Raw genomic sequence first — 27,088 nt, 5'->3', positions numbered from 1 at the left:
GATTCTGTAAAAACCACGATAGGATTAGAAACAGTTTTCATATCTGAACTCACTTTGGCATGACCCTCTTATTTGACGGTTTAAAATTAGTTCAGTATTTGGATTGATTTGGTAGTCAAGTGGTTACATTTAAACTTCGTACCAGAACTTATCAAACTTATAATGCTGCTGCTGCTTCTGCTAATAGAGATTGTAAGTAGAAGGTGCAATAACATCAATAATATTTTAGGTTGATATTATTATAGCTAGATGATATGATTTAATAAGAGCTCAATTATATTACAGACAGAGACCAACATCTATTGTAAATTTTCTGGTATATGTATTTTTCAAAATTTAGGCATCTATTTCATATATGTTCCAATTGTCTGATAAATGTGAGGCTAGACAAATAGTTCACCTGGCCTTAAGACGTGGTCACAATCGCCCAGGAACATTGGTGCTGTATGCAATAAATATTAACTATTAATTACAACGAAAATGGGTTATCAACTTCAAAAACGTTGAGAAGTTCACTCATCACTCAAATAAAAAAAAACAATCCTAAGTACCATAGTTTAATTGTAAAATAAGTAGTCAGTGGGTGATACCCAGACGGACTGTTATGAATTCCTAGAAATTATTTAATAACTATTTAATTTGTGAGTTAAAAACATCTGACTATTATAATTAAGATAAAAACATATTAATTTAAAACATTATTTTCTTTAACTAAATATTCTTATGTAACATTTCTATAAACTCTCGAGTGAACCAAGTGTGTGAGTCGTCAAACTGCGCCCAAGTTACTAATAATAAAACTGATGATAATAGAGGCGTGTTTCTAAATAAAACTTTTATGAACCATAAGATTTCGTTGAAGAATAGTTGAGTTATAGACGTAACAAAGTAACGGACAGTTGAACTGCAATGATAAACATATATACACTGTAAATCTAAATTTATTGCCTTATATTGCGTTCCAGTGTATCATAAATAAATAAACAAAGGCGTGGTTTGGGTCGCATTGTAGATTTTTCTTGAAAATGTCTTACGTTGATATCTGAACATACCGCACTGAGTTTTCATGTGGTTCGTTAGTGTTAATAATTCATCATAATAACAATCGACCATGGTAGATCAAGCTGCAAGCTTTTTCCTTAACTTTTTACTTATATAATAAATTTATATTATTATATATTTATTTTTTATTTATTGTTTTGTTTTATTCATTTTATAAGTTTATTACTTGATAAATGTAAATGTGTAACGATTATTGTAAATACATATAATTTATTTAATTTCCGCGATGCATAAAACATTCGGAATTAAATATCGAGGTCGCATTTTTAGTGGTACTTATAAATTATTACCACGGGTATATGAAAGTAGTGCTTTTAAACTCTAGAGCGGTTCAAATGTTTTTGAACCGCTGTAAAAACTACGACCTTTTTTTATTTTATATAATAAATACGCATATTTAATTCAAGGGGTACAAGCATCTGAACTAGGCCGAGCCTGTGTATCGAACGCAAGTTTCTTCCAGTTACGTTATTATACTTTATACGAATTAAAAATATTAAATAAAAAATATTTTTTATATTAAAAATAACATGCTTTTCATAATAATAAACGAACTCTACGAGTGACGACAAAAGATATTCAAATCTCGTCTCGATAATAGTTCAATAGTATATATATTCATTATTGAACTATAATCGAGACTATCGAACACCAATTGAGTTTTATGTATATTTTTTATATTTATGTTAAGATCAGCACCAGCCGTAGATATTGTAAGATATATTAACCATTCCTTATATAGCTATTCATCACCTCTGGAACTACGACTTTATGTGCTTGTAGTAGTTACAGTAGCTCCCTCACCCTTCAAACCGCAACAGTAAAATATTAAGTATTGCTATTTGGCGGTAAAATGGGTTATGAGTGGGCCGTACCCATCCAGAGAGGATATCGAGGAATATTTATTACTTTACAAACAACAATAGTGAGAATTTTAATAAAGTTTTTAAAGTTTAATAGTAAATAAGTATTAAATTCGTGCGCGTGACAGATTAAGTAAAAAATATTAAATAATTAGATGATTACAAAAAATGTTTTAATCAATTCTGTAATAAAAATAATTAAATTTAAATTATTTTTGAATTGTATTGATAGCATTGATATTAAATAAGAGGGATACTTTGACTTTTCTGTTCAATATTGTGAATCATGTGATTTGTAGCGAGGCTTATATATAAGTGATGGAAGCTACGTACAGAACACTTTACCCTTTACTTTCTCCTGGGCCAGCAAGGTGTTAACATTTAAGGTATGATATAATTTTGTGATAAAGTAAAATTGTTAAATTATTGATGAATATATTAATTGTTTTTTTGTAATTATCAAGATACAAAGTTAGTATTAAGGTAGTTTGTGTTAATTTAAATATTAATTAATACAATATTACGATTACTACAGCTATTATTATGATTAAATAAATATTTGTGTTTCATATATAATCTTTTATTGTCTTATAACCTTCAAATATAATAAAGTAATAGAAATTATTCTTAAAATATCCTGACGTAATGTATTAAGTCTTTATAAAAAATCTTACACGCGCGTACCGTGTAAGCAAGTGGCGTGTCAGTGTCAGTGCTCTCGTTAAGTTATTATTAATGAAAAATAAAAAGATATATTTAAATATATATATTTGAACATTAATTCTTAACGGCTGTTTTGTAAAACATACATTGTTGGACTCCTTCTAGAAAATTAACAAGCTATATGCTATTTACACAAACTCAAATGGTTTTAAAAAAACAGTCACTACGGTTTTATTATTTATTTTCAGTGGAATTCACCATTCGAATCCATGGTAACGCTAGACAATTTAAAAAGTATTTACGAATGCCTAATTGAATAAAAAGTTTTATTTTTCATTTTGCGTAAGCCTGTAATAGCGTTTAGCTAGTAGAGTCATCTCTACCGAATATATTATATTTTATTGTTACTAAATTTAGTATGCAAATCTGTCGTTTAACTCGGATACTTGCATGTATATAGGAAACTTCAAAGTAAATGATAAATCGTATTATATTTTACCGGTTTTCTTGAAGTGTATAATTTACAAAGGATAAGGAATGAACTTACTAGGAATACTTTGGTTTCATAATATTGCATACAATTACTTGGATGAAAATGTTTTAAATAAAATTGTTTTATTTTCGTTTTTAATTTTACAAGTACTTCTTAAATTGTACTTAAGTTATATAATTCAGAATTATGGAATGTCAAAATAAAACATTAGTTTATATTGTTTTTTTTTTTTTTTTTTTTTTTAATTGTATAATATCTCTTTTCAATGCACGTTCAATTCGTCTTATGTTCATTCTTTCAAGCAATGGTAAACTTTTAAATTATAGTTTAATGTCCATGTGATAAGTAATTGTATTCGTATAGACCACATATGTTTGTGTTTGTGCTGATTGTGACAAAGTTATTTTTTTTTTTAAATATAGGTTTGAGTTCCATAATATATCAATGTCGATTTAGAGGAATTAATAGTATGTAAAGATACCACCAGTAAAATATTTATGCTACAGAGAGTCATCATATACACACAGCTCAACATAACATAAAATGACATTTAGGATCTCGTAGTTTAAAGTGTAGGTATGATTTGTACTCTTGCAGTTTCAATAAACTTCTTGCATTTTGTTTACTATAAATCAGGTAAACATCTGTCTTGTTTAAATTAATAAAAGATTACATAGTCTTAACAAACAATGTTTTTAACTTAAAGTTTCTATTTAATAACCCGATAGTCTCAATATTAATTGCCAGTCATCGGCACTCTTATTGGTTATGATTGCGAGAAAATTCAATTTATTACAGCTCTCGGATGAACGGCGTTGTTGGACTTGTGATAATGTATTGTAATATTAAGTTTGAAAATCCATGTAAGCCTTTATATAAAGTCCTATCTAAGATTGTCTGGCAGAGATAACTAACGGTAATAGCCATTCGATACGTAGCTTTTAATATCATTATTTATTTATGAAATAAGTAAGTGGACGTGCAATTGGGCCACCTGATGGTAAGTGGTCACCACCGCTCATAGACATTGGCGCTGCAAGATTTTTTATCATTCCTAACATTTCAAAAGCGTCACCAACCTTGGAAGGTAAGTCATTATGTCCCTTGTGCCTGTAGTTGCATTAGCTTACTCACCCATCAAACCGTAACACAACAATGCAAAGTATTCCTGCTTGGTGGTAGAATATATGATCTATGTGGTACCTACCCAGACGGGCTTGCACAAAACTCTTAAACCAAGTGAATTAAACATTAGGTAAATACATAAATGTATTATACAGGTTTTCATATTGGATTTAATATAATATTAATCATAAATATTTATTAATTGTATTTACTGTAATTATTACGATAAATTTAATTAACTACTGAAATTACTGCCGGTTATATTAAGTAGAATGTTTATTAAAAATCAATGTCAGCTTTAGGTGTAAAGAGTTTTGTAAATTAAAAAAAATGAATTTGTTTGTTAAAACCAGATCTAAGTTTATTTTATTAACTCATAAATGGATTATAACACATTTTTTATTGTAAGAATCAGTGAGAATAAGGCTTATTACTAAAACATTATATAGATGATTAGAAAGCGGGGTGCTAGTGTTCCCTGTTTTTCACGCATAAAAAAAATTGCATTGTATTAAAAAACATCCATATGTGCATTGGAGAAAAAAGTAATCTATACTCCGAGCTGATGGTTTATTTAATTCAATTGTGCACATACTGTAAAAGTGTTTTTATTTGCCTACTTGAATAAAGACAATTTAGATTGATTTAATTTTTCACTTGAAAAATAAAACCATTATATAGAAGAATTTTATATTATACAAAAATCATAAAAAGTTACCAATGAAAATATTTTTACAATAACTTTTAAATCTTCAGTTGTAATCATCGGTTCAAATTTGGATTCCACCAAAAATAACCGAAAAGAAACCATGGGCTTAAAAAAATATACGTACTCTAATAAAACCTATTGAACAGTTTAAGCTTCTAAAATTAAATATTCACAATAAGTAATCCATTCATTAAATTTGAATTATATTTATTGTTTTGTTATGTTAAATATGACAAAAATCACAATGTAGATATTATTGCAACAAAGCACATACAATAAATTAACAATGTATATTATTATTAAAAATCTCACCACTTTAGCAATTATAATTGTGTTTTTGTACAGCCAGCCCAAACCCCATCCTATATTCCACAGATTCAAAATCCTAAACTATTTTATAAGCCAATCAATAAAATAAATATACATACTTCTTGGTTCGAAATATAAAACACAATATAATTATTTTCTTTAGTATAACATTTACAGCCTAATCAAAAGCGGTGATTTAGAGGTTATTGTCGTTTGCTGACACAACTAATGAATTTCTACACGATATCTAGCGATCGTTCATTCCACTAAATATTTTTAGTCTAATAGTATTGATTATATTCAGCTTTTAGCTTTAAGTCTGATATCGTGTGAAATGTTTTCGTTGCTTTACAATTTGTAAATGTAATGAAAACAAAACTCTAACTTAACGTATAGGCTACCTAACACCTGTCATACCTCCTTCAAATGCGGCTGAAGTCGCGTGCGGAAGCTAGTTTTGTGTAAAAGTTAAGTATTTTCAATATATATTTTTGTCTTGTACTTTAGTGTATTTGAAATAGCGGAAAAAAGTAATTATTGAGTTTTTTGTCGTTTCTGCTCAGTAAAATCTACCTTCTCTACTGTAACATGACCATTCAAAACTGCTTTTATGAGCCTACTTGAATAAAGATTTTTTTTTTGTGTTTTGAGTACTGTTTCAGTCAGTTTTTGCCAAGATAAACCACATTCGATAGTGAAATGGCATAGTAAATCATGCATTAAATGATTGTGCTTTAGTAGGAAACATTGGATTTGTTCATTGCGAAATGTGTTTAGGCTCACTAACCAACGACGTTAATGTAGACGATCAAAGTCGATATAGGTCACTAGTATACATGTATACTAGTGACCTATATAGTTACAGACATAATGGAACAAATGTGTGTGTTTGTAGTGAGCGTGTGAACAGATGGTGTTTGTTTATTGTGCATATGTCCAGTTAGTGCCTGATGTGTATATTATTGTACGTAAGTGCTTGACCTTTTAATTGTATGCCGGTTTTTTTTTTTGGATCAAAAGTTAGAATAAAGGTAGAATACTTAAAACAGGAAAATCTTAACAGAAAATTGCCGTTTCAAGCCCGGGCAAGCCCCATTGAATTTTCATGTTTTTCATTTTTGTTGAGAATCAATCAATCAATCGAAATATACTTTATTCAAGTAGGCTTTTACAAGCACTTTTGAATCGTCATTTAGCAAACTATTTAAAGTAAAGCTACCACCGGTTCGGAATGTAGATTCTGACCGAGAAGAACTGGCAAGAAACTCATTCATTCATTTCAGAGAGATAATTGTTGACAATGAATACATTATTTAAAAATAAAAACAAATTGAAATATATTTTATTAAAAGCTTTTATTTAACTTGCAATGTATGTATATATGTATGTGCGGGTGGAATCTTGCTACTCAATTTTGAAGCAGATATCTTTAACCGATTTGGCTGAAATTTTGTATACACGTTAAGTTTGGATGACAATACACGATAAGGCCAATATGGTGGAACATTCGAGATGGCAGAATAGTTATTTTTATGCACTTCTACAATATAGGTATCAAATGATAGGGCTTGTTGAGGGTAAACGGAACCGTGGAACGAAGAATGCTGCCACTTATATCATGCTGGGCTTGCACAGTACACAAAATGCAGGGTAGTACTGTCGATCACGCCGTTGTTTATTTAGGCTAGAAGCTCTTTGCTTCTGGTCAAGCATACGTGGCCTTAAGTAGGGTAAAATCATTAGAAGGTCTTGTTATTGATGATTTAGACTGTTCGAAATTAACCGGCAAACGACCTTACAACAATGATGCGTTGAATGAGATGAATAGACTCAGAAACCTAGACAGTCATAACTAAAAAGTAAAAAATAAATTCAAATTAAAAATACTTTTTAAAAAAAGCTTTTATTTAAATGCTCTTAAAAGAAGAAAATAAAATTTTCCTTTAAAATTTTAACTATCAATTTATAACCTCATTATACACAATTTCTTTAATCATAATAGCTTGTCGCGTAATAACTTTGCGTAAAATAACTATTATCATATAATTTAGTAATTTAATCTGCTAAGTTTCATTTTTTTTTAATTTCAGTTTAATTAAATACTTCTATGTATGTACTTACGAAAACCTCGCTATACTCGCTAACTATAAATATATACTTAAAATTTTAAAGGAAAATTTTATTTTCTTCTTTTTAGAGCATTTAAATAAAAACTTTTTTTAAAAAGTATTTTTACTTTGAATTTATTTACTATCTAATGCACTCAGAGTTCAGACTTGTTTATGCAATATACAACATACATTTAATAAGAGATCGTCAGTTAACAGCATATTTGACAATATAATTTCCTAATTACAAGAGCCTATATTGATATAATAAAAAATATTTTTATTCTAATCCATAGATCGAAAATCGTTACAGGGCCCCGCTGCTGCAGACAACTAGTTTGTTCAAAGTCTTCTTTCATATAAAACTTGCCATACCGGAACTATCAATAAGATGCATCTGTCCAGTTTTAAGTGGAATAGCATTCCACTCTAAACTCGAAGTCTCAAAAACTTTATTCAAAAGTCGTAGAGTGACTAATATGGACTAGATTTTATTTATTATATATATTTTAATAAATAAGTTTTCCTACGTCATTAAAATAACGCAACAATTGAAGGTGAATAGTTTGTATAATCGTGTGTAGCTAATTATTGGCTAGTACTAAATATATGTATGTCGGCGACTGCGATAGAATAGCGTCACGATTGTCTTCGGTAGGGGCTTCTGGTACAGGGTTCATAGTGTAGGTCTCAGGCAATTAACCACAACGATACAGTATGGCAATTCTTGTATTTTATATAGGTAATCAGCAATCACAAATTATAAAGTAGGTATATTATAATTATCAGAGTTGCGTGAACCAACGGTCCCGTTTGGAAGGTTCGAACTGTATTGCTCTCTATAATAAAATTTAGTTTCCGACTGATCGCTGTCGAAAGAATTTAAAATGTGACAGTTGTCCCTTCAAACGATTCCGATCACGTGACTCATTACGTCACGGCGTTCACACCCCACAGATACAACAAAATCAACTGAATTACTAATTATTCGTAATGGACGGCATAATATATTATATACACGAACAATTAATTATTTATTTTTCTTCTTAACAGTTATTATTTATTGCATAGTGTTATTTTGTATTATAGCAAAGCGTAAAGATAAAGGATTCTTTTAGCGCCGTGTAAATAGTATTACTATGTATGTATTGTTCTACAATAGTTACAACAATAGTTCGTCTATAGATGGTTAGTTCCATCACATCTGTTTATGAAATACATGGAATAGAGTGCACTTAATTTTACGTACACACTTATTTATTAGTCTCAGCTAGTCCCTCTTGAAATTCACTGTAGATGTTGAAATCTAACAGAAAATGAAATAGTCATAATTACAAAAATATGAGGAGGAAAATATATCCAGTCCGAGCGGGACGGGGAAACCTGTGAAAGGGGAAACTAAGTTATCTGTTTGCTTTTAATTAAACTCAAACGAATATGGTGAAGTTTAGTCAATGCGTTGCTTGATTAGGTAAGTCTACGGAGCTCAAAATAGAGTGTAGTGTTCCTTAGATTGACCAATAATTAAGATATCTACTATACTGGGGTTATGATTTGAATTAGATGATTCGAACGTCTTCATTTTTCATGTTGCCTTCGACTGTGAAAAAACGTGTTAAACCGTTTGTTTTTTTTATGATTTATGTTTTATTTTTCAAACAATTACTGAATTATTGTTTTAAAGCAGTTAAAAGGCTTTTTCCCTAACAATAAATGAAAATTTTAGGATAGTAATTAATTGAAATTGTCTAGATTGTTGTTTTCATCAATTCATCTTTCACAACTTAACCTTTAAAATATAAATCTTGATATTCCAATCTTCTAAAGCGAAATGCGCTTAATATTTTAATATCATGCAGCGTAAAGCGATAATGAACCAATCACGCAGTACGTTTATGTATATTTCACGAGTTTTTATTGGCTATTCCCAACTTTACTCAAGTAATTTCTAAAGAATGTATGCAGTCTAGTAAATTACGTGCCACGTTCCATAGACACTGTGTATTAACCATAAAATAATTTACCTATTTAATATTTGCAAGCAATTTTATTATTTGCTTTAAGATTGTTTTGCTATTCATAATATTACATCATATTAAGTTTGTTTTAGTACAATTATATTTTAATCTTTCTTAAATATATACTGATATTATAAATAAGTAAAATTTATCTGTTTATATGTAACCTTCGGACGTAATGATTCTATTATATATATATTTTTACTGGTAGAAAGCAATATTATACCTATATAAACCGGGTCGTCAGTAATGTATAAAATTGATTCTGATCATCAAATTATTCCAGTAAACGTTTACTATTTCATAGATTACTGCTAACGTTTATGTCTTGAAGTGTCAGAACGAACGTAGCGTTGCCAAACAAACCAGGCCATCAGAGACCAGATAGCTGTCATGTTCGGCTAATTGTATAATTACCTTTACGTCCCACGCGGAACTCTTAACATATCCCCAGAGTGCCAATGAGGCTATTTAGAAGCCGAAAAGGATTAAGAATTCATCCTACCCATGTCAAAAACTTACGGGACATTCAACGGATATTATTGCTAGTATAACAGCTAATTAAACAGTGATAGAAATTCGATTCAATTTCAAATATATGACATATTAATCAACGAATCCAATTATTGTAAGAAGATTTTCTAGAGTCGTAATTTTATATTTAGCGATTTTTCTATTCAATGTAGTTAAAATTTAAATGTCATTATTGTTTGGCATGTAGCCGAGATGGCCCAGTGGTTAGAACGCGTACATCTGATAATTGCGGGTTCAAACCCAGGCAAGCACCACTGAATTTTCATGTGCTTAATTTGTGTTTATAATTCATCTCATGCTCTGCACATGTGTATCCACCAACCCGCATTGAAGCAGCGCGGTGGAATATGCTCTAAATCTTCTCCTCAAAGGGAGAGGAGACGTTAGCCCAGCAATGGGAAATTTACAGGCTGTTAATGTATGTATGTATGTTAATTAAAAATTAATCACTAACGTAGCTGAGTAGCAGTACTAAATTCTGCTCGTAGTTTTTTAAAAGAAAACGGAAAAAGGTTGGGCACGCGAATTCAAATCCTACGCTAAAATACTGTTGGCGACTTCAGCGCACCATTTGGAAAGCCTGTTGTAAAAATAATAAAACAGAATATTTTTACACAATGTTGACAGATTGATCATTTTTACTTCTCATATAAATACTCTATAATTATCTTAAGCTATATTGAAATAAGCAATAATATTTTTGGCTAAAATTAGTGTTAATTCTAAGCGCAAGCCACTTTATTCCAATTTTTCGGCCTTGCCTGTAAAATCACTGCCACTCTAAAAATATCTTCAGAGATAATCTAAATTTTTCTCTCGATGAATATTCTTAGAACCGAACGACTCTTCCCATTCAGCACGGGGCATCGGCGTGAGTAAAATATCAAGTGTCGCTTTTTCGGCTTTTCTCGTATCTGTATAAAGTTTTACAGGAATTTATCATTACATTTTAAAATAACATTAATTCAAATACGATTTAGATCTCACTCTCATTTACTTAAATACGATTTCATTCCCAAAAAAAAATGTATATATATTCTAAATGCAAAAATTTGTATAATATTATAAATGGAAATTATAGGCTATACGAAAATCGAAAATTAAGAGGCTGGATGACGATTATCCGGAAGTAACCGGTTGAAGATATGCCGATAATAAGAAAAATCCTTTAATTTTTACAAAAGACTGAGAATTGGTAATAGCACAAAACCGTTCCACTTCTCCTGATAGAAGCATCTAAATGCTGTGAGCTGAGGACTATTAAGTCAATTAACTGCTTTAATTATAAATATTTTACGGGGCGATTCGTTGCTGCTGCCGAACAATGCTGCAATCTTCTGTTCTCTTCTCTTCTTTCAAAGGTCAAATCAATAATGATGAGTTGTTTTTTTGGGCACACGCTTATAAGTAACGTCGTCAATCTTTAAATTTAATTTATGAATTAATTTTAAGTGTGATTTGTCACTGGAAAAATGATTTTATGCGTGTCCCCCACATGAAGCCCTTTTAAAGCCATACACTCCGTATGTCGGAAACGCCGTTGTTAAGAGCCTGGTGCGTCCCAGCTCATCGGAATTTCTCCACGAACCTACTCGTCGATCAACCATCACGGCGTATATGTTTTCGTTTCTTACAAATTTGTTGTCCAGGAATATTTATCATGAGCTAAATTCAAGTCCGAAACTAATTCCCAACTTCCGGACGAAGTACCGCCTGTCAGAAGGCTTGCTTAATTTATATTTAACGAGTAAGATTTTATTTTATATTAAAATTAAACCGTTTCTCGCAAATTATTATGAAAGGAGAAGACAAGGTTCGCTTACAGCGAGGGCGCGTATGACGGGAATATTCCTTACAAAATTATGAGCGCTTTAAATTTGTGAATAGGTTGTTCCTCTGCGCGTATTCCTGGGTAGAAGTTTTATGATTTTCATCAACACTGCTGACACGTACCGTTTTATTTTTTATATGAGTCTTAAGGAAATCCACTTACGTTAATGAAAATCTTACACAAGTTCAACATGTATTGATATAAAAAGATACGAAAAAAATATACTTCTTTATAAATACGGATTTTTTAATAGTAACTAAAGTAGTTATAAATTACCACATTTTTGAGACTCACAATATACTTCTAAGACTTTTTTTTAAAAAATGGTATCAGTTTTACTTTTAATTGTAAGCATTCTACATACATTTTGCCAGTTTCCAGGACAATATCAACATTGAATATATATAATATTACCTCCTCAAGGTAAGAACACACTTCGTGTTAAAAGTGAGGTCAAGATCGAACCAGTGATTCTGACGGTGCCATGCGCCCGTGATCCATGACGCTTGAAAGATATATGTCGAAAATGAAAAAAGGCCTAAAATAAATGTCATATCCTTACGGGATATTTATATTTCGTATAAATAAATTCGTGTAATTTTTGTTTCGTCGGTTATTTTTTTTTGCGTGACATAAATTGACTTTTATTAATAGCGGATTGAATGAAATTTATTTTCTAACCGGATTTTAGAATGGAATACGGTAAACTGAAAAGCTTTATCCAATATTTATCAAAAAATATACAGTTATATGTTACATAAAGTTATCACGTCTGTATGTATACTATATATTATATACTATGCTAACTTAACCTTCGTTCAATTAGATTTCAGTTTTATAATTTCCATTTCGTATATAACAGTCACTTTTCATGGAAAAATATTTAATTTTAAATATTTATCCACGCTTTCTTGATTGTATAATTTTCATCTGTATACATTTAATCAAGTAAACAATTGTAACCAGTAAACAATTGTTATATAAAATTATTAAATGTTAATAGTTATATTGAAATAGCACACAGAACTGAGCTGTAGCGAATATATATTTGACCAGGTTAGTATAAATTTTGTCACAATGCTGAAATAACAAGCGGAAATCTATATAGGTATATTAAACACCAGGCGTAATACATTGATTACATAAACGTAACAGTTCGGTCATGTGCGACTAGGCTAAAGAGATATTTTAATATGAAGGCTTGGAGGGTTACTTTTCCTCCAAGCTGTTCCAATATGGTTAAGCGGATACAAATGTGAAATACGATGTTTTATTTTTCACCATCGAGCACGAGATAAATAATAAGCACATGAAAATTTAATGGTACTTGGCTGGGTTAGAACCTGCTCTACGGTAAGATTCACGTGTTCGAGTGGCTTGTAGGATTATATAGGAAAATTAACAATATGTAGAAATTGTTATGTATTTTATGACTGTACAAAATATTTAAAGATTTTTGTACTATTAACATAAAAATGCTGAAAAAACTGTTCGTGTGTTTTTGTTTTTATGTGAATGTACTGAATATATGACATTAAGGTTATTTTTTATTTTACTCGTTCAATGTAATCCCATCGCGTAATTTTTTTTGTATACTTTTTCATTTGATTTATTCTAATGCTTTGTAAACCAGAAAAGTTTCTGAAATTGATCGAGCACCGCATTACGTGCTGAAACGCTTGAACGTCGTTAAGATGCATTAAGCATCGCTGATAAAGTCGAAAATTTTTAAAGTTCCATCAAAGGTTATGAATTTATATTATCGTTCACATCTTGTTTTTGTTCAATATTACGCTTAAATAAATAAATTATTATTATTATATAAATAGTTCTAGATCGTTGGAGGAATTTTAAATTTAAGATATATTTTAAAATTTAAAATACATTCGATAGTGTCGATTCGCATGAAATACAGTTATTCTTATGGTGGATTTAAAGCATTTATTATGTTATCCGACTGATTGAGCGATTTCGGGTACATCGGCCATTCTCATGGGAGGCTAGCCATGGCCCTCTTTTGGTTACTCCCATAATCCAATGGATCAGGAAATTAATTATAATAACTAAAAATAATAACAAGGAACGTAATTTTCGGAGCATTGCTAAACACAGCCAAATTCTCTGTGAATTTCTGGAAATAAAATATAATAACTTTTTACAGTCCCGCGCTGTGCGGCGTTTATGGCATTTATACCGAATTGCACAAAAAGTTCATTAAATTTTTTTTAAATTTTTTGTTATAGTACGTAGTTTCAGGAAAAGGCCAGGTCCATTGGCTAGAACGCGTGCATCTTAACAGATGATGGTTCAAACCCAGGCAAGCATCACTGAATTTTCATGTGCTTAATTTGTGTTTATAATTTATCTCGTGCTCGGCGGTGAAGGAAAACATCGTGATGTAAACTGTATGTGACTAATTTCAACGAAAATCTGCCACACGTGTATCCATCAACCCGCAGCATGGTGGAATAGGCTCTAAACCTTCTCCTTAAAGGGAAAGGAGTTATTAGCCCAGGTGTGGGAAATTTACAGACTGTTAATGTTGTAGTTTCAAGTTTTAAACAGTTTTAAGTTCAAAATTATAGCTGTAAGCATAAATGTATGTATATGTATCTAAATCATATATGATGCTAATTAATAATAATAAGATGTATTTAGTACATAATGTGCAGGTTATTTTCACGAGAAACAGTTATTCGCGCACCCTAGATCAAAATTTCATTTAATATTTTAAATATATTTTTAACATAACATCAACTCGATTTTAATTTACGTAGAACTCCTATTTCAAAGAGAATGTTCGGAATAAGGGCAAAAATAGACGCGCTTACTTGCTTGATTATGTCATTTAAATTTTGTTTCTAAAGTATATTTAAATATTTTTGGAGAAATAATCAATGGCAGCCAATTCATATTAATGTTGGTTTTGAATACACAACTGACTTTTCCAATTCATTCGCACTTTGAATAGTTAATTTATAAGCCTGTCGATTTGATAAAACAGCTTTTGATATAACTTTTATAGTATTGAGATTAAAAAGTTTTCAGAAAATATTTAATTCATAGGTGACAGGTTTCCGATTAACGGCCTAATAAACTAGAATCTTATATATTATAACAATGTGGTTTAGAATATAACAATGATGGCAATTACTTTATTAAATTGTAAGAAAGTCTATGCTAAGGGATATGACTATTGAATTTATATACATTTACAAACTGATTTTACTTGTCTTTCATCGAAATACCTACATAAAACTGCTTAACCAAAACAGCATATTGTACCAGAATATGAAATTATGGACGTTAAAGTTTCGAAGCATTTAAATGGAAATTTCTTTGTCTTGAATGTAAAACAGCTTAAATGTATGAATTTGTGATTCAGTAAACAACTAACATGTCAATTAATGTTAAAGACACAAAGGCAGCGTTGCGGATCAAATCACTAATTGATACTATAATTACATACCGTGTATGTTTGTCATTGTCTGAAAGTGAGGCGTTTAGGGAAACTAGTATTAGACCCGAGTACGAACATCTAATGATGTTAATGTGATTGGCTTGGTAATCTATACATATTTAATTTATGAATAAATGCCCGTGTAGGTTTTAGATTAATAGGATCTGACACCGTTTGACCGTTTTTTTTTTCACGCACTGGATACCTCAGAAAGATATCCGGATCCCTGGGGGGGGGGATTAACCGGGTTATGTGGGATTCCTACCCAATAAAACCACTGCCATGGCCGTCCTCGGCATGGATTGAAGAACTGCGGGGTCGTGTCGATATAACGCATCCACGGCCCCTCACAAAAAAAAGGTTTTTATACTAGTTGCGGATCGATACACCGTTCAGCATATTCTGGAGGTGCACTCTAAGTAAATCGACACGAGAGACAGACCCTGGTTCGCAAAGTCGGACGAGAATGGCGTCAATGCTTCGCAGGGAATCTGTGTGGTGGGCCGCAGCCTCCTTTTACGTCATGGTCCGTCATGGTCTGTAGGAAAACGTATGAGCTGGAACGGGAAAGGATCCCGCCCTCGGCCTTTTATCAGCTCTGACGTCTGGGGCTAAAAGATAGGGTGAGTAGGGACAAATGGATGCATCGTGTAACCTGTGTTAGATAGATCTGAGGAGGACGGTAGTCAAGATGTCATTGTACGCTCTAGCTTAGAGTACAGGGAGGGTAAGATACCTTTCGCTCTCCGAGAATAGCTCCGCCAAGCCATGAGGGGAGTACAGGATGGAAGGGGCCGTGGATGGGTTATATCGACATGATCCCACCGCCTCTCCGATCGCAAGAATCCCACACAACCCGGTCCCTACTTAGGGGCAAATGGTTAACTTTCTTAATATTTCCAATGACTTTTTAGAGGAGTTTGTGAAAAAAATTATCAAATAATGTTTGACAATCATACTGTTTTTGTTTCAACATGCAAGTTAAGTCTAAAGCTTTTGATGTTATCTAAGAGAAAAATGATTGTACACAATAGTAATAGAGTATAGTGATAGCCTAAATGTTCCTCACTGAGATAAGGCCTCCTGTCCTTTTTGAGATGTTTATTCGACCACGTTGCGTGAAAATTCAGTGGTACCGGTTTTGAACACAGTTTTTCGTTTAAGATTCACCTCTTCTACTCAACCACTAGAAAATACACATAATTGTTTTTTATATTTTATATATAGATGTAATATTACAAAAAATAGGAATTCAACTTTAACTCTATCTCTATTCTTTCTAAGAAAATATTTATATTGTTCGGACGAGATTAATAATGTCGGTCAAATAATTTATTACTGGAGCCATATATAGCTGAATTGGTATATGCGTTTAGTATTTATGATTTTGCTTATGTGGCAGATATTAATGATAACAATAACTATAATAATGATTAATATCACACAAGATGAGGAAAAGGGTTCTTATTAATGAGGTAACGATCTCTTCCAGATGACCCTACAGAAAAATTCTCACGTCAGAATTTTTTATGAATGACAATAACAATCAGAATAGTCCAAAAACTTTTTTCAAAAGTATAACTCCTCGCCTTATTGTCTCCACCGGTAACAGGAGGACTAGTTCAATTTTTGCCAAGAGGATGGGAAATGCCATTCGAAAAAGAAATGTTACTAACATTCTTGCACTATTCCACATGATCGTGATTTGTATAGTTACTATTTTTAATTTTAATTTGTATAGAAAATTAAGATCTTAGTGTAAATAGCTCTTGTTTAAATAAATATTTTGGCTTTGTACCTTAAACTATAATAAATAATAATTTCTGACATCATGGTAGTATATCGGATGTACAGCATTCCTATACAAATTTGATATAAATACAAAATTTCATGATGATTTGTTGAATAGTTAAGCGTAGCAAAATATCTTCGCATTCATAATAATAGTTAAGATGTATGTATAACTGAAGTTCAGAATAGACTGACACAGTATATTTTCACTTTGTCATAAATTATCAGCAAATTACAAGAAAATGCTCGCCAGTTCTAGAAAGTTTTACTTTTAGTTTCTCAAACTTTAATCAAAGTTAATCTAACAAAGTTAAACTAATTTGACTTTCATCTGATTTGCCATTGGTCGATTGCAACCAATGATAGTGACCAATGAGCGTTCAGTTTTAAGTCAAAAGTAAAAGTTTTAAATTATAGCATTAAATTTCCCTAGTAAAATATTATAAAATACAAAATAAATTCTCCTGAAAGTTTTCATGAATACGAATTAAGTAAACAAAACTATTATTACAAAACAACCACAATGCCCTTCGGATATAAATGTCTAGTTACGGATGTTGACAAGGGACAAAGTGTGTCAACAAAAGTATCATATTTCATAAACTGGGCGAAGGGCGTCAAGTGTCAATGAACTTTGTAGCAAATTGGAAGGCAATGCCAAATTGGCATCAAAAAAGCTTGGTGTGCTCAGCAAGGCAAGACAGTATTTCACGTCGGTCCATTGTCTAAAACTAGACAAGGCGCAAATTGGGCCACACATGGAGTACTGCTCTCACCTCTGGGCGGGTGCTCCCCAGTACCAGCTCCTTCCATTTGACCGTATCCAACGTAGAGCAGCTCGAATTATCGACGATCTAGCCCTTTCCGATCTGCTCGATCCTTTGGCTCTGCGTAGAGATGTTGGTTCACTCTGCATCTTCTAACGAATTTTCCACGGGGAATGTTCCGAGGAATTGTTTGGATTAATCCCAGCAGCTGAATTTCACCTTCGGACATCTCGTCAAAATTCTAAATTTCACCCGCACCACCTAGATGTCCGAAAATCCACAACAGTGCGATTTTTAAGACATTTTCTGCCTCGCATAACCACTCTGTGGAACCAGCTTTCGCCGGCGGTTTATCCGAACCGATACGACTTGGGAACCTTCAAGAAAAGAGCGTACTTATTCCTTAAAGGCCGGCAACGCACCTGCAACCCCCCTGGTGTTGCAGATGTCCATGGGCGGTGGTAATCACTTTCCATCAGGTGAGCCTCCTGCTCGTTTGCCCCCTATAACATAAAAAAAAAGCAAAGTAAGGGCAAGGCTTGATAGCTGTGATTTGAATATTAATTTATAGACATACTAATATCAACATGAAAATGGATCATCGATTTGTTTTGCTATCAAAATAAAAACTACTAATTTAATTGTCATAGAGAACTGCAGAAATAGTTAACAGTCTAATGATTGTGTTTTGGAGAAGTTATTGTCAAAGCTGTTAGAAAGTTGAGTGTCGTCATATCTCTCTGTATCGGGAGCCTCGTAAACTCTTCTGATCTTTTGTGTCGGGCTACCATGCCAAAAGAAAAAGTGACGGTGTTACATTCCCACGCTTCGTGCGATCTGCTGATTAAGTTATGTGCAGTCATGTGATTCAAGTGATGAAATGTATTCAGAGATATTAACAATAAAATTGATGAGATTAAATTTTGGTAATTCTGTGTCAATTTAAATTAGGTTTTAAATTATCTCTTTTGGTTCTCACATCTACCAATTTTCACATACATTTTAGAATTAATTAGTCTTAATAAATTAGTTTAAGTTTTTTTTTTATGAACCTACGCAGTCGTACCATGTTTACACTTAAAACAGACAAGCAAACGATATACGTTTTAATATGTTGAATATGGGCTGCTGTTAGATATCTTTAATACGCTCGTAGTCCGTATTAATACATACATTAATGGTATTGATACGGACATTTTGGGGTGAAGCTATTAAAGTTATTCATAAGGTGAAATTAAGTAGACCGAAATTTAATCTAGCTTAGATTTAAACCCGTCCAGGCACCATCCCCTTGTCAGATATTCTACTGCCAAACAACAATACTTAGTATTGTTGTATCCCGTTTTGAAGGGTGAGTGAGCCAGTGTAACTACAGATTCATCTTAGCTTCCAAGGTTGGTGGCGCATTAGCTAATTAAAGAAAGGTTAATATTTCTTACATAACTAGTGTCTATGGACAGTGGTGACCACTGACCATCAGGTGGCCTCAAATCCTGGGCCGCTTACCTATTTTATAAAAGAACAAAAACAAATAAAAATATAATCCACTTAATTTAAAATTAATTTTGTTTTTACCGATCCCGTCAAAGGCTTATTTAAAATAGATTATATAACGCATCATGTCACATGAATACAAAAGTCTGTTGAAGGTCAAAGAAAACAACTCGATTACAAAGGGACAAAGGGTCTATCAAATAATGAACTTTGAGAACAATTTGGCCAGTCGTAAGTATATTTAAATAAAATTTCAATTTAAATGATATGCTTATTTTCATCCGAGAAACGTGTTTAATGAACATTTGAAACGAAAGGAGCTAATGTTTATTTGTGTTTTATATTAAATATATTAATGTTAAAAGGTAGTATATTTCATAGCAGGTGAATAGTTGGCATCGATTTATCTCTTTTCGTCTTCAGTAATTCGACATTAGAACGAAGAAGACAACACATTGTATTACTGTAATATAAATCCTGTATTACCTTTTTCAGTCAGGGTTATTCAGATATACAGTAGCGGGTCGCACGCGAAACTACGCGTTTATTTATATAGATTTATAACAGATTTATACAAATTTCGAAACCATGAAAGGTTTTGATTTGATTTAATTTAATTGTAAACTAACGATGTCTGTTCGCACGTTTTAAATTTGTTTTTTTTTTTAATACAGCCATAGAACCGCTCTCTACCCGGCCAGTATATTTTTCCGCTCTCTAAAATTAATTCCTTGTTAAATCGTAACAATTTAGTAAATTGCAATTAAGAATCCTCTTTAATTGTCTGCACATCTATGGCTAAAGTAGTTTAAAATAAAACCATAAAATATACATATATAATATTTTATGTGCAGCTATCGGTTTACGCTATTAATATACATATAAGATTATTATCAGTATAGTTATTGTATAGATGACGTTCTGAACGATTTTGGCCTAAGCGATGAGATCTGAATTAACAGTTTCATGTGCTTTCCAAGTTACGGGATTACAATTTTTAGAAAATGTGAGACTCTTATGCGCTCTCGCCTGGTATTAAGAATTGACTACAGAAAAACCCAACAGCTTTTTAATAGCCCGACACGGTATTTGAATTTAGGACCTCGATAGCTGTGCTTTTATAAGCATAAGGTAATTATTTGTAATAAAATTGACAATTTATAATCGACAGAAAGAGTCGGGGAAAACAAATATTTCTGTGATCCCTAACAAAACTGGGAAGAACGCGAGCGAGTGACGATTGCAGAAGGTTACTAAAATTAATCTGATTGATGCTAACAATCTTATTTATCTGGAGTATTTTGTGTTAAAATCTGTCGGAATAGTTTCGTGAAAAGGGATAGGTGTGTAACGAAAATCACGCGCTGTTTGATTTGGTCAATGAGCGTGTGGTGCTAGTAATCTCGTTAACTTATTTTTCGCTGGGAAATTGCCTTTATGCGTTTCTCCCACATGAAGTGACCCCACCACTAGTAGATGTGGAAATCGCCGGTACTGACAGCGGTAACCGCTTCATCTCTTCGCCCCGACGGTTCGCCAACGAATACGGGTTTTCAAGTTAAAAGGTCCCTGGGATACACAGAAACCTTGCAGAGAGAAAGCTTACAGAGGAGGAGACGGTGCGCATAACGCCAGCGCCTTCTCTCTGGTCTTCTTCAACGGAGAGGGTCAGCGGAGTAACTTTCCTCACGTTACCGCTCCGCGGCCATTCTGTGACATGACGTTTTAGCAGAAATCATGGAAAAGACTCGAAAAATACCTTATATTTTTTTCTACATAATATTTATAAATAAAATAAAAGAAATGGGTAATCTTATTACCTCGGTATGTCAGCGAGTCGAGGAGGTCTTGTCCTCCGCACGGCACCCAGGGGTAGCACGCCCACCTGAAACAAGGATCTGGTTAATAATTTGGTAAAGACCATTTAATCTAATATGTTCATTAGAATCCATTTCGTAACTATCCTACTGAATATGAACAGATTAGCTGAATACCGTCCAGACTACCTAAAGAATCCAAAATGCCACGAAAATAAATAACATCTCTATAAGAACACATTCCGAGCCAATGAAGACGTCGTTTGAAGTCTACGACTTCTAATGCTGACTCATTTTTTTGTTGTATATGAACATAATTAAAAAAAAATCGTGTACACTAAAATAACAAACGCCCGAAGAACATAGAAATGAAGTCTTTTCCCTTAGACTTCCCCTTTAGACTTATTTAATATCAGCCTGGGTCATTATGAAGTGTAGCCGAGCTAAGCCAGTTATTTAAAATTACTATTATTATTAATAATGTTTTAAGGCGTATTCTATAAGGAGTAAGATTTACAAGCATCCCTCGTGGTTTGGTTTTTCTTGTAAAATTTTATTCTTAATACCTTCATAGCGTTATTAATCGATTTAAAAAAAAAAGGGTAATCAATTTATTTGTGTTTTTTTGTTATTTTCTTAGAATTCCGTCATTTATGAACCGATGTTCTTTTTAATGCTTTCCGTTTGTTCCTTTTTAAATTTGAAAAACGAATTAATTTTTTTATATTGCCATTTACGACCCATGTATAAGTGATAAATGATACGCAAATATACTTAAATAATGATAATAATTTTAAGAGATACAACATTAAACACAAAATACATATAAATATATAAAATTTTATATATTTTTTTAAAGTAATTGTAATTTCCGTTAAATATATCATTTAAGTAAACACTTTAATTAAAACTACGACATTTTATTAGCGTTTTGATTAATAATCTAATTATAAGTATTTCAAATTATCACAGAATAAATACGTATCTTCAATTCAAGTCAGAGCGTTCTTCTAAGACTGCATTTGCTATTTATGTAATTATAAAATATTTTGTAAGCGAATTCGCGAGCAATGGTCTTATAAAAATATAAAAGATGTTAAAACTCTTTTGATGGCAACGTAGAACAACCTCATTATGAGAAAAGTAGTATAAGATTTATAAACAGAATATTATTATGAAAAGAACATACGAATTTTGATTTGTATTTTATCTTATGTCCTGTAAAATCCTCAAAATATAACTTTTATCTCCAATTAGATAGTATAATTACCAGACAATTAAGATTCGTACAACCGTTCTCTACGACTGTTGGCAGTTGACTGATACTTCACAACCTCTGCTCACTATTTATAAACTACCCTATACACTACATGTCCCACGAATAAAAAATAATATTTTACCATTATAGGACCTCAATGTAAGTGTTCCTTTGCTAGGTACTAGCACTCGAGTCATTCAACATGTTGCCTTTGATTATGTATGTATATGTCTAGATAGATTGTCAAAGTGTCGTAGCGTCGAGAAAAACAGCGGCCAACTGTTGGACACTAAGTACACACACACTCGCGACACTTTTTATGATTATTAATTAAAATTAATTTAACGATTGTTCAGTTAAGAAAAACTATGCATATTAATTAAAATATTTTTTCATAATTTTAAACTGTCTTTGGTTATTGTTTCTTAATTATTTTGTCAATGTTTCACGGCATTTATTTTATCCTTAAATTTTTAAAGTATGAAAGTGTTCCACGAAAGCGTATCCTAGGCACTGCAATACCGCGTCACAAAGGAAATTGTTTTTATTATACAAGTACTTGCGTTGATGCAACAGTCCTCTTATAACCGCTGGCTTTAAGTAACAATCTGTGACGCATCTTAATTGGCTATCAATAAAAACAAAAGATACAGAAACAAAATAATCTGTTGAGATAGAATTAGTAATATTGCTCATGTTTTAGGGAAAAGTACCATATTTCCTTTCCTGTTATCAAGCTTGCGTTAAAATAAAATTGCAAATTCGGTTCACTTGTTTCGCCGTCAAAGAGCAACGGACAGACAGACAGAGTTACTTTCGCATTTATAATATTGCTATAGATTTATTATAACCGATAGAGATGCTATCATGATTTAATAAATCACCGACCACCAATCAGATAGCCCGTAAAGATTGAAGAAACTACCATCATATAATTTTATAGCCTACATTTTCTCAGGCGTGTCTATGTTTGTTTAAGTAATGAGTTCCTTGCCAGCACTGTTTGTAATCCAAACTCCAAGTCGGCAACTTCGTGACATAATAATACGATAGACGCTTTGTAAATTGGCGATTCGAAAGCGCTTGTTAAACTTTATTACGTGACTACGACACATTCAAAATGAGCATTTCCTTTGTTTGTTTAGTCATACTCGGGAACAATTTAATTGGGTATTTATGTGAAAAAAATGTTATATATTTCTTATATTGTTTTAATATCTTTTCATATATGAAACGAGATATCGACACATTTATTTCAAACATTTTTGTACACTGTTTTTTTTTTGTTGTAAGAATGTTGTGACCATATAACGCACCAGGGATATATTAGGTCTTAGTCGAATAAAGTTTCCTTTGATTGATTTTGATCATGACAGTATAAATATGCAAATTAAATTTTAACGGTTGTATTTTCAAATACGTAAATTATATAATTAATATTTAATATTTAAAAAATGTAACAAGCATCTATCAAACTAGATATGCTTATCAAATTTTAATGATATCCTGTATCATGTTGGTTGTTTGTTAACTATTTAAATAAACATCATTTTAAACGTATTATGCTTGGTATTCCGCGTGTAAATTTAATAAATAATATCTTAAAACTTATACTATTTGTATTTACTTTTAAGCAAAATCAAAATAAACTTATAATTTATGTTATCAATTCGAGTTACAAGCAGTCATTCATATTTATTTTATGAGATTTAGTTACAGAAACGTAATTAATAATTTTAAAATTGATGTTTAATATTAAAATGCAGCAACTATTACAGCAAGTGCACCGAAAATCTGCTGTACAAAAACCACAATACTGATCATTAATAATAAATTAGTTTTGCGTGATTTAAATTTATTAATATATTTATGATATATATTTAAAAGTTATTTACATATATTGTTGTTATTTTTAAATATGCGTATAAGCGTTATAAATTATTTTATGTTTATATAAACGTGATTTCTTTAGGTTATGGCTTAAATACGCATAACATATACGTAGAAAATTATAATATGTGTGTATACCTTGATGTACAGGAGAGTAAGATGTGTTGATAAATTATATTAGTCTTATAGTGGTCTGTAAAATTAAAATACCACTGTTATCAGTAAGGTATGACACCATACTGTGACAGAACTACCGTGTTATTGATTATTGTAGTGTTTTAATTTAAAGCGTATCTACTTATTTTCCCTGCTTATCTCTAAACTGGGGCAGCGCGGCGTTTCTTGTCCTTCTATTTTTCTCTATTATTCGTCATCTAGTCGGTCATCTCTCTCATATCCCTCTTCACTCCATCCATGTCTTCGTAGGTCATCCTCTTCCCCTTTACCCATCTCACTCTAAAGTTCAAAGTATGTTAATATAAATAAATAATTTACAAATAACAATTTATGTTTTACTAAACACTTGTTGTCGTTTAGTAAATTTAATTATTTATTTTAAAAAGTACTTTACTATACAGATAATGGGTAGCACATGTTTATAAAAGCCCAAGCTAGCACATAATCAAAGCTTTTATACCGGCGCTCTATGGGCCAAGTATACTCAGGGGTCATACAATGCTCTTCGCATACAATATAATGACGCCTTTAGGATTCTGGTGAGTTGATTGCTTTGATTCTGCATCGCGTCACGCATGTTTGTTGATTCCAGGGTGAAAAAACAGTTAATTTGATGTTGCGGATTCGGGAAAGCTGCTACAAAATCTACTATTAATATTACTTAGTGGTTGGGCTCTGTACAAACCTGTATAGGTACCACCCACTCATCCGATATTCTACTACCAAACAGCATTACATAGTATTATATATAGGTTATATATAATATTATATAAAGAAGGCAAATCCAACTTTTATTATTTTTTAAAAGTAATGTAATACTATAGACAATAATATAAGCTTAAGAGATACGCAGGAAATATTTTAGTGCACAAGTGTTTGTGAATACACGGATCACTGGTGCACTCTCATATTCCGAGACGAAAAATCCGAATACTTCAGGACCATAGACTTTACGTGTTTTCGAAGAAAAAAAATCACACAAAATCACACACACACAAAATCACACACAAAAATCACTAGCCTAATTATCCTATTCTATTATAATTATGTACACATTATTCAAAACAGGTGCATACATTTGGTAGTGGTAGGCTTTGTGCATGGCTATCAGGGTAGTTATTACCAATGGTGACCCTGTGTCATAATACGCACACGGGGCATATCGACGTAGTTCCCAAGATTGGTGGCGGATTGGGATATGAGTAATTCTTAACATTTCTGACGGGGCTAATGTTTTTCGGCGGTGGTGACCACTTACCATCAGTTAGGCCACTAGCCAAATCATCTTCCTTAGCCAAATCTTTAAAAGAAAAAATATATGTACGTTTAAATATAAAAAATATCACGCCAAGCGAAGTACAAGCGGTGTGACCTTTAATATTATATATATTTTTTCCTTCTGAAGCCGTTCCCAAGACAACACACGCCTAATAACCAATTATCCAACTGTAATTCGGCAATCGTATCCAATCATTATTAATGAGTGTTTTTAATCAACGATATATTTAATTGTGTATTAACATGTTGACGCTTATTATGAGGGTTCGTTTTATGTAATGTCATTTTATGTATGACTGCACCTTTACACGTCGACCGATATATGGATATTTTTTCGAAAATGTGCCAGTTCTTTTTTTTTCTTTTCTTTTCTTTTTTTTTTTTTTATTTTTTTATTTTTTTTTTATTTTTATGTCGTAGTTTGCTATTAAATGGTCACCACTATTCATACACATTGGCAACAACAATTTTAACCATTCCTTAAAACACCAATGCGTTACCAACCTTGGCCTGTAACAGGTGCCTTGTGCCATATGATGGTGGTACCTAGTACATAAATTTAGATAGGCTTGCACTAAGCCCTGCCGGCAAGTAAAAATTCTTTATTCAAGTAGTTGTAGCACTTTTGAATCGTCATTTCAAAGTATTGAAGCAAATGTTCACCGGTTCAGAATGTTGGTTCCAACATTAATAGCCGTTCAAAAACTTAGTAGTTAGTCTTTTCCACTATTTAACATTGGTCGTCCTTATTAAATGAATACAAATTATACGCTTTCTTATCTATATCTTATCGCGTACTTAATAAGGATTATTTTAATAAATATAAAAAAGTATTAGTATTATGGGTCAAGTTAAAAATATCTGTTACAGTATCTTAGATTCAATAGCTTGCGTTGTTGTAGTATTTGTTTTCTTTTAGTATTCCATTGCCAAATATTTTGATGCCAATTTCCAATACTCCAAATCAAATTAATTCAAGAGATCAATTTAAAATTTCACCAAAATATTTTTTTACAGTAGATTTTCTTCTAGGTTAATGCTAACCTGCTCGGAATGTTCAATTAAAATTCAAAAAACGATTACCGAATAGTGGAGGTATTTCTAAACTCTATTCTATAAATATAGGTCCGAGTTTGGACTGTAATATTGTTCATTTAAGTATATATTGATATATTAGTATAATTGAAAGAAATATTTCTTGAACTCTAATTAGAAGCTAAGATTAGATTTTGCATTTGGATTTCAAATAAAATAACTCAATAAAATGATAGTGCGATATCCGTAGTATTTAAATTATTAAGAATATATATAGGCATTAGTTATATATAAATAAAAATTAAAAATAGTTACGTAGAGTAAAAATAAATTGTAAATAAAAGTCGGAAAAAGGTGAAAACACTTTCCGTTTATTCCGTTAACGTGTTGCTAGGAAAAGGCGGCT

The 27,088-nt window shown here is 31.7% G+C and overlaps 1 protein-coding gene across 1 annotated transcript in view; it reads right to left on the bottom strand.

Moving 5' to 3' along the window:
* The window catches only part of LOC113404615 (calcium/calmodulin-dependent protein kinase kinase 1), a 177,094-nt gene that overhangs the window by 100,942 nt on the left and 49,064 nt on the right, over positions 1 to 27,088 (bottom strand). Inside the window, exon 2 of the mRNA XM_064218251.1 lies at positions 21,048 to 21,112. Coding sequence (XP_064074321.1) covers positions 21,048 to 21,112 — 65 coding nt within the window. The remainder of the gene's footprint in view (positions 1 to 21,047; positions 21,113 to 27,088) is intronic.

Source organism: Vanessa tameamea, chromosome 21 (assembly GCF_037043105.1).
Source record: "Vanessa tameamea isolate UH-Manoa-2023 chromosome 21, ilVanTame1 primary haplotype, whole genome shotgun sequence".
NCBI lineage: Eukaryota > Metazoa > Arthropoda > Insecta > Lepidoptera > Nymphalidae > Vanessa > Vanessa tameamea.
Note: the sequence above shows the minus strand (reverse complement) of the source record. Positions and strands in the feature narration are given on the sequence as shown.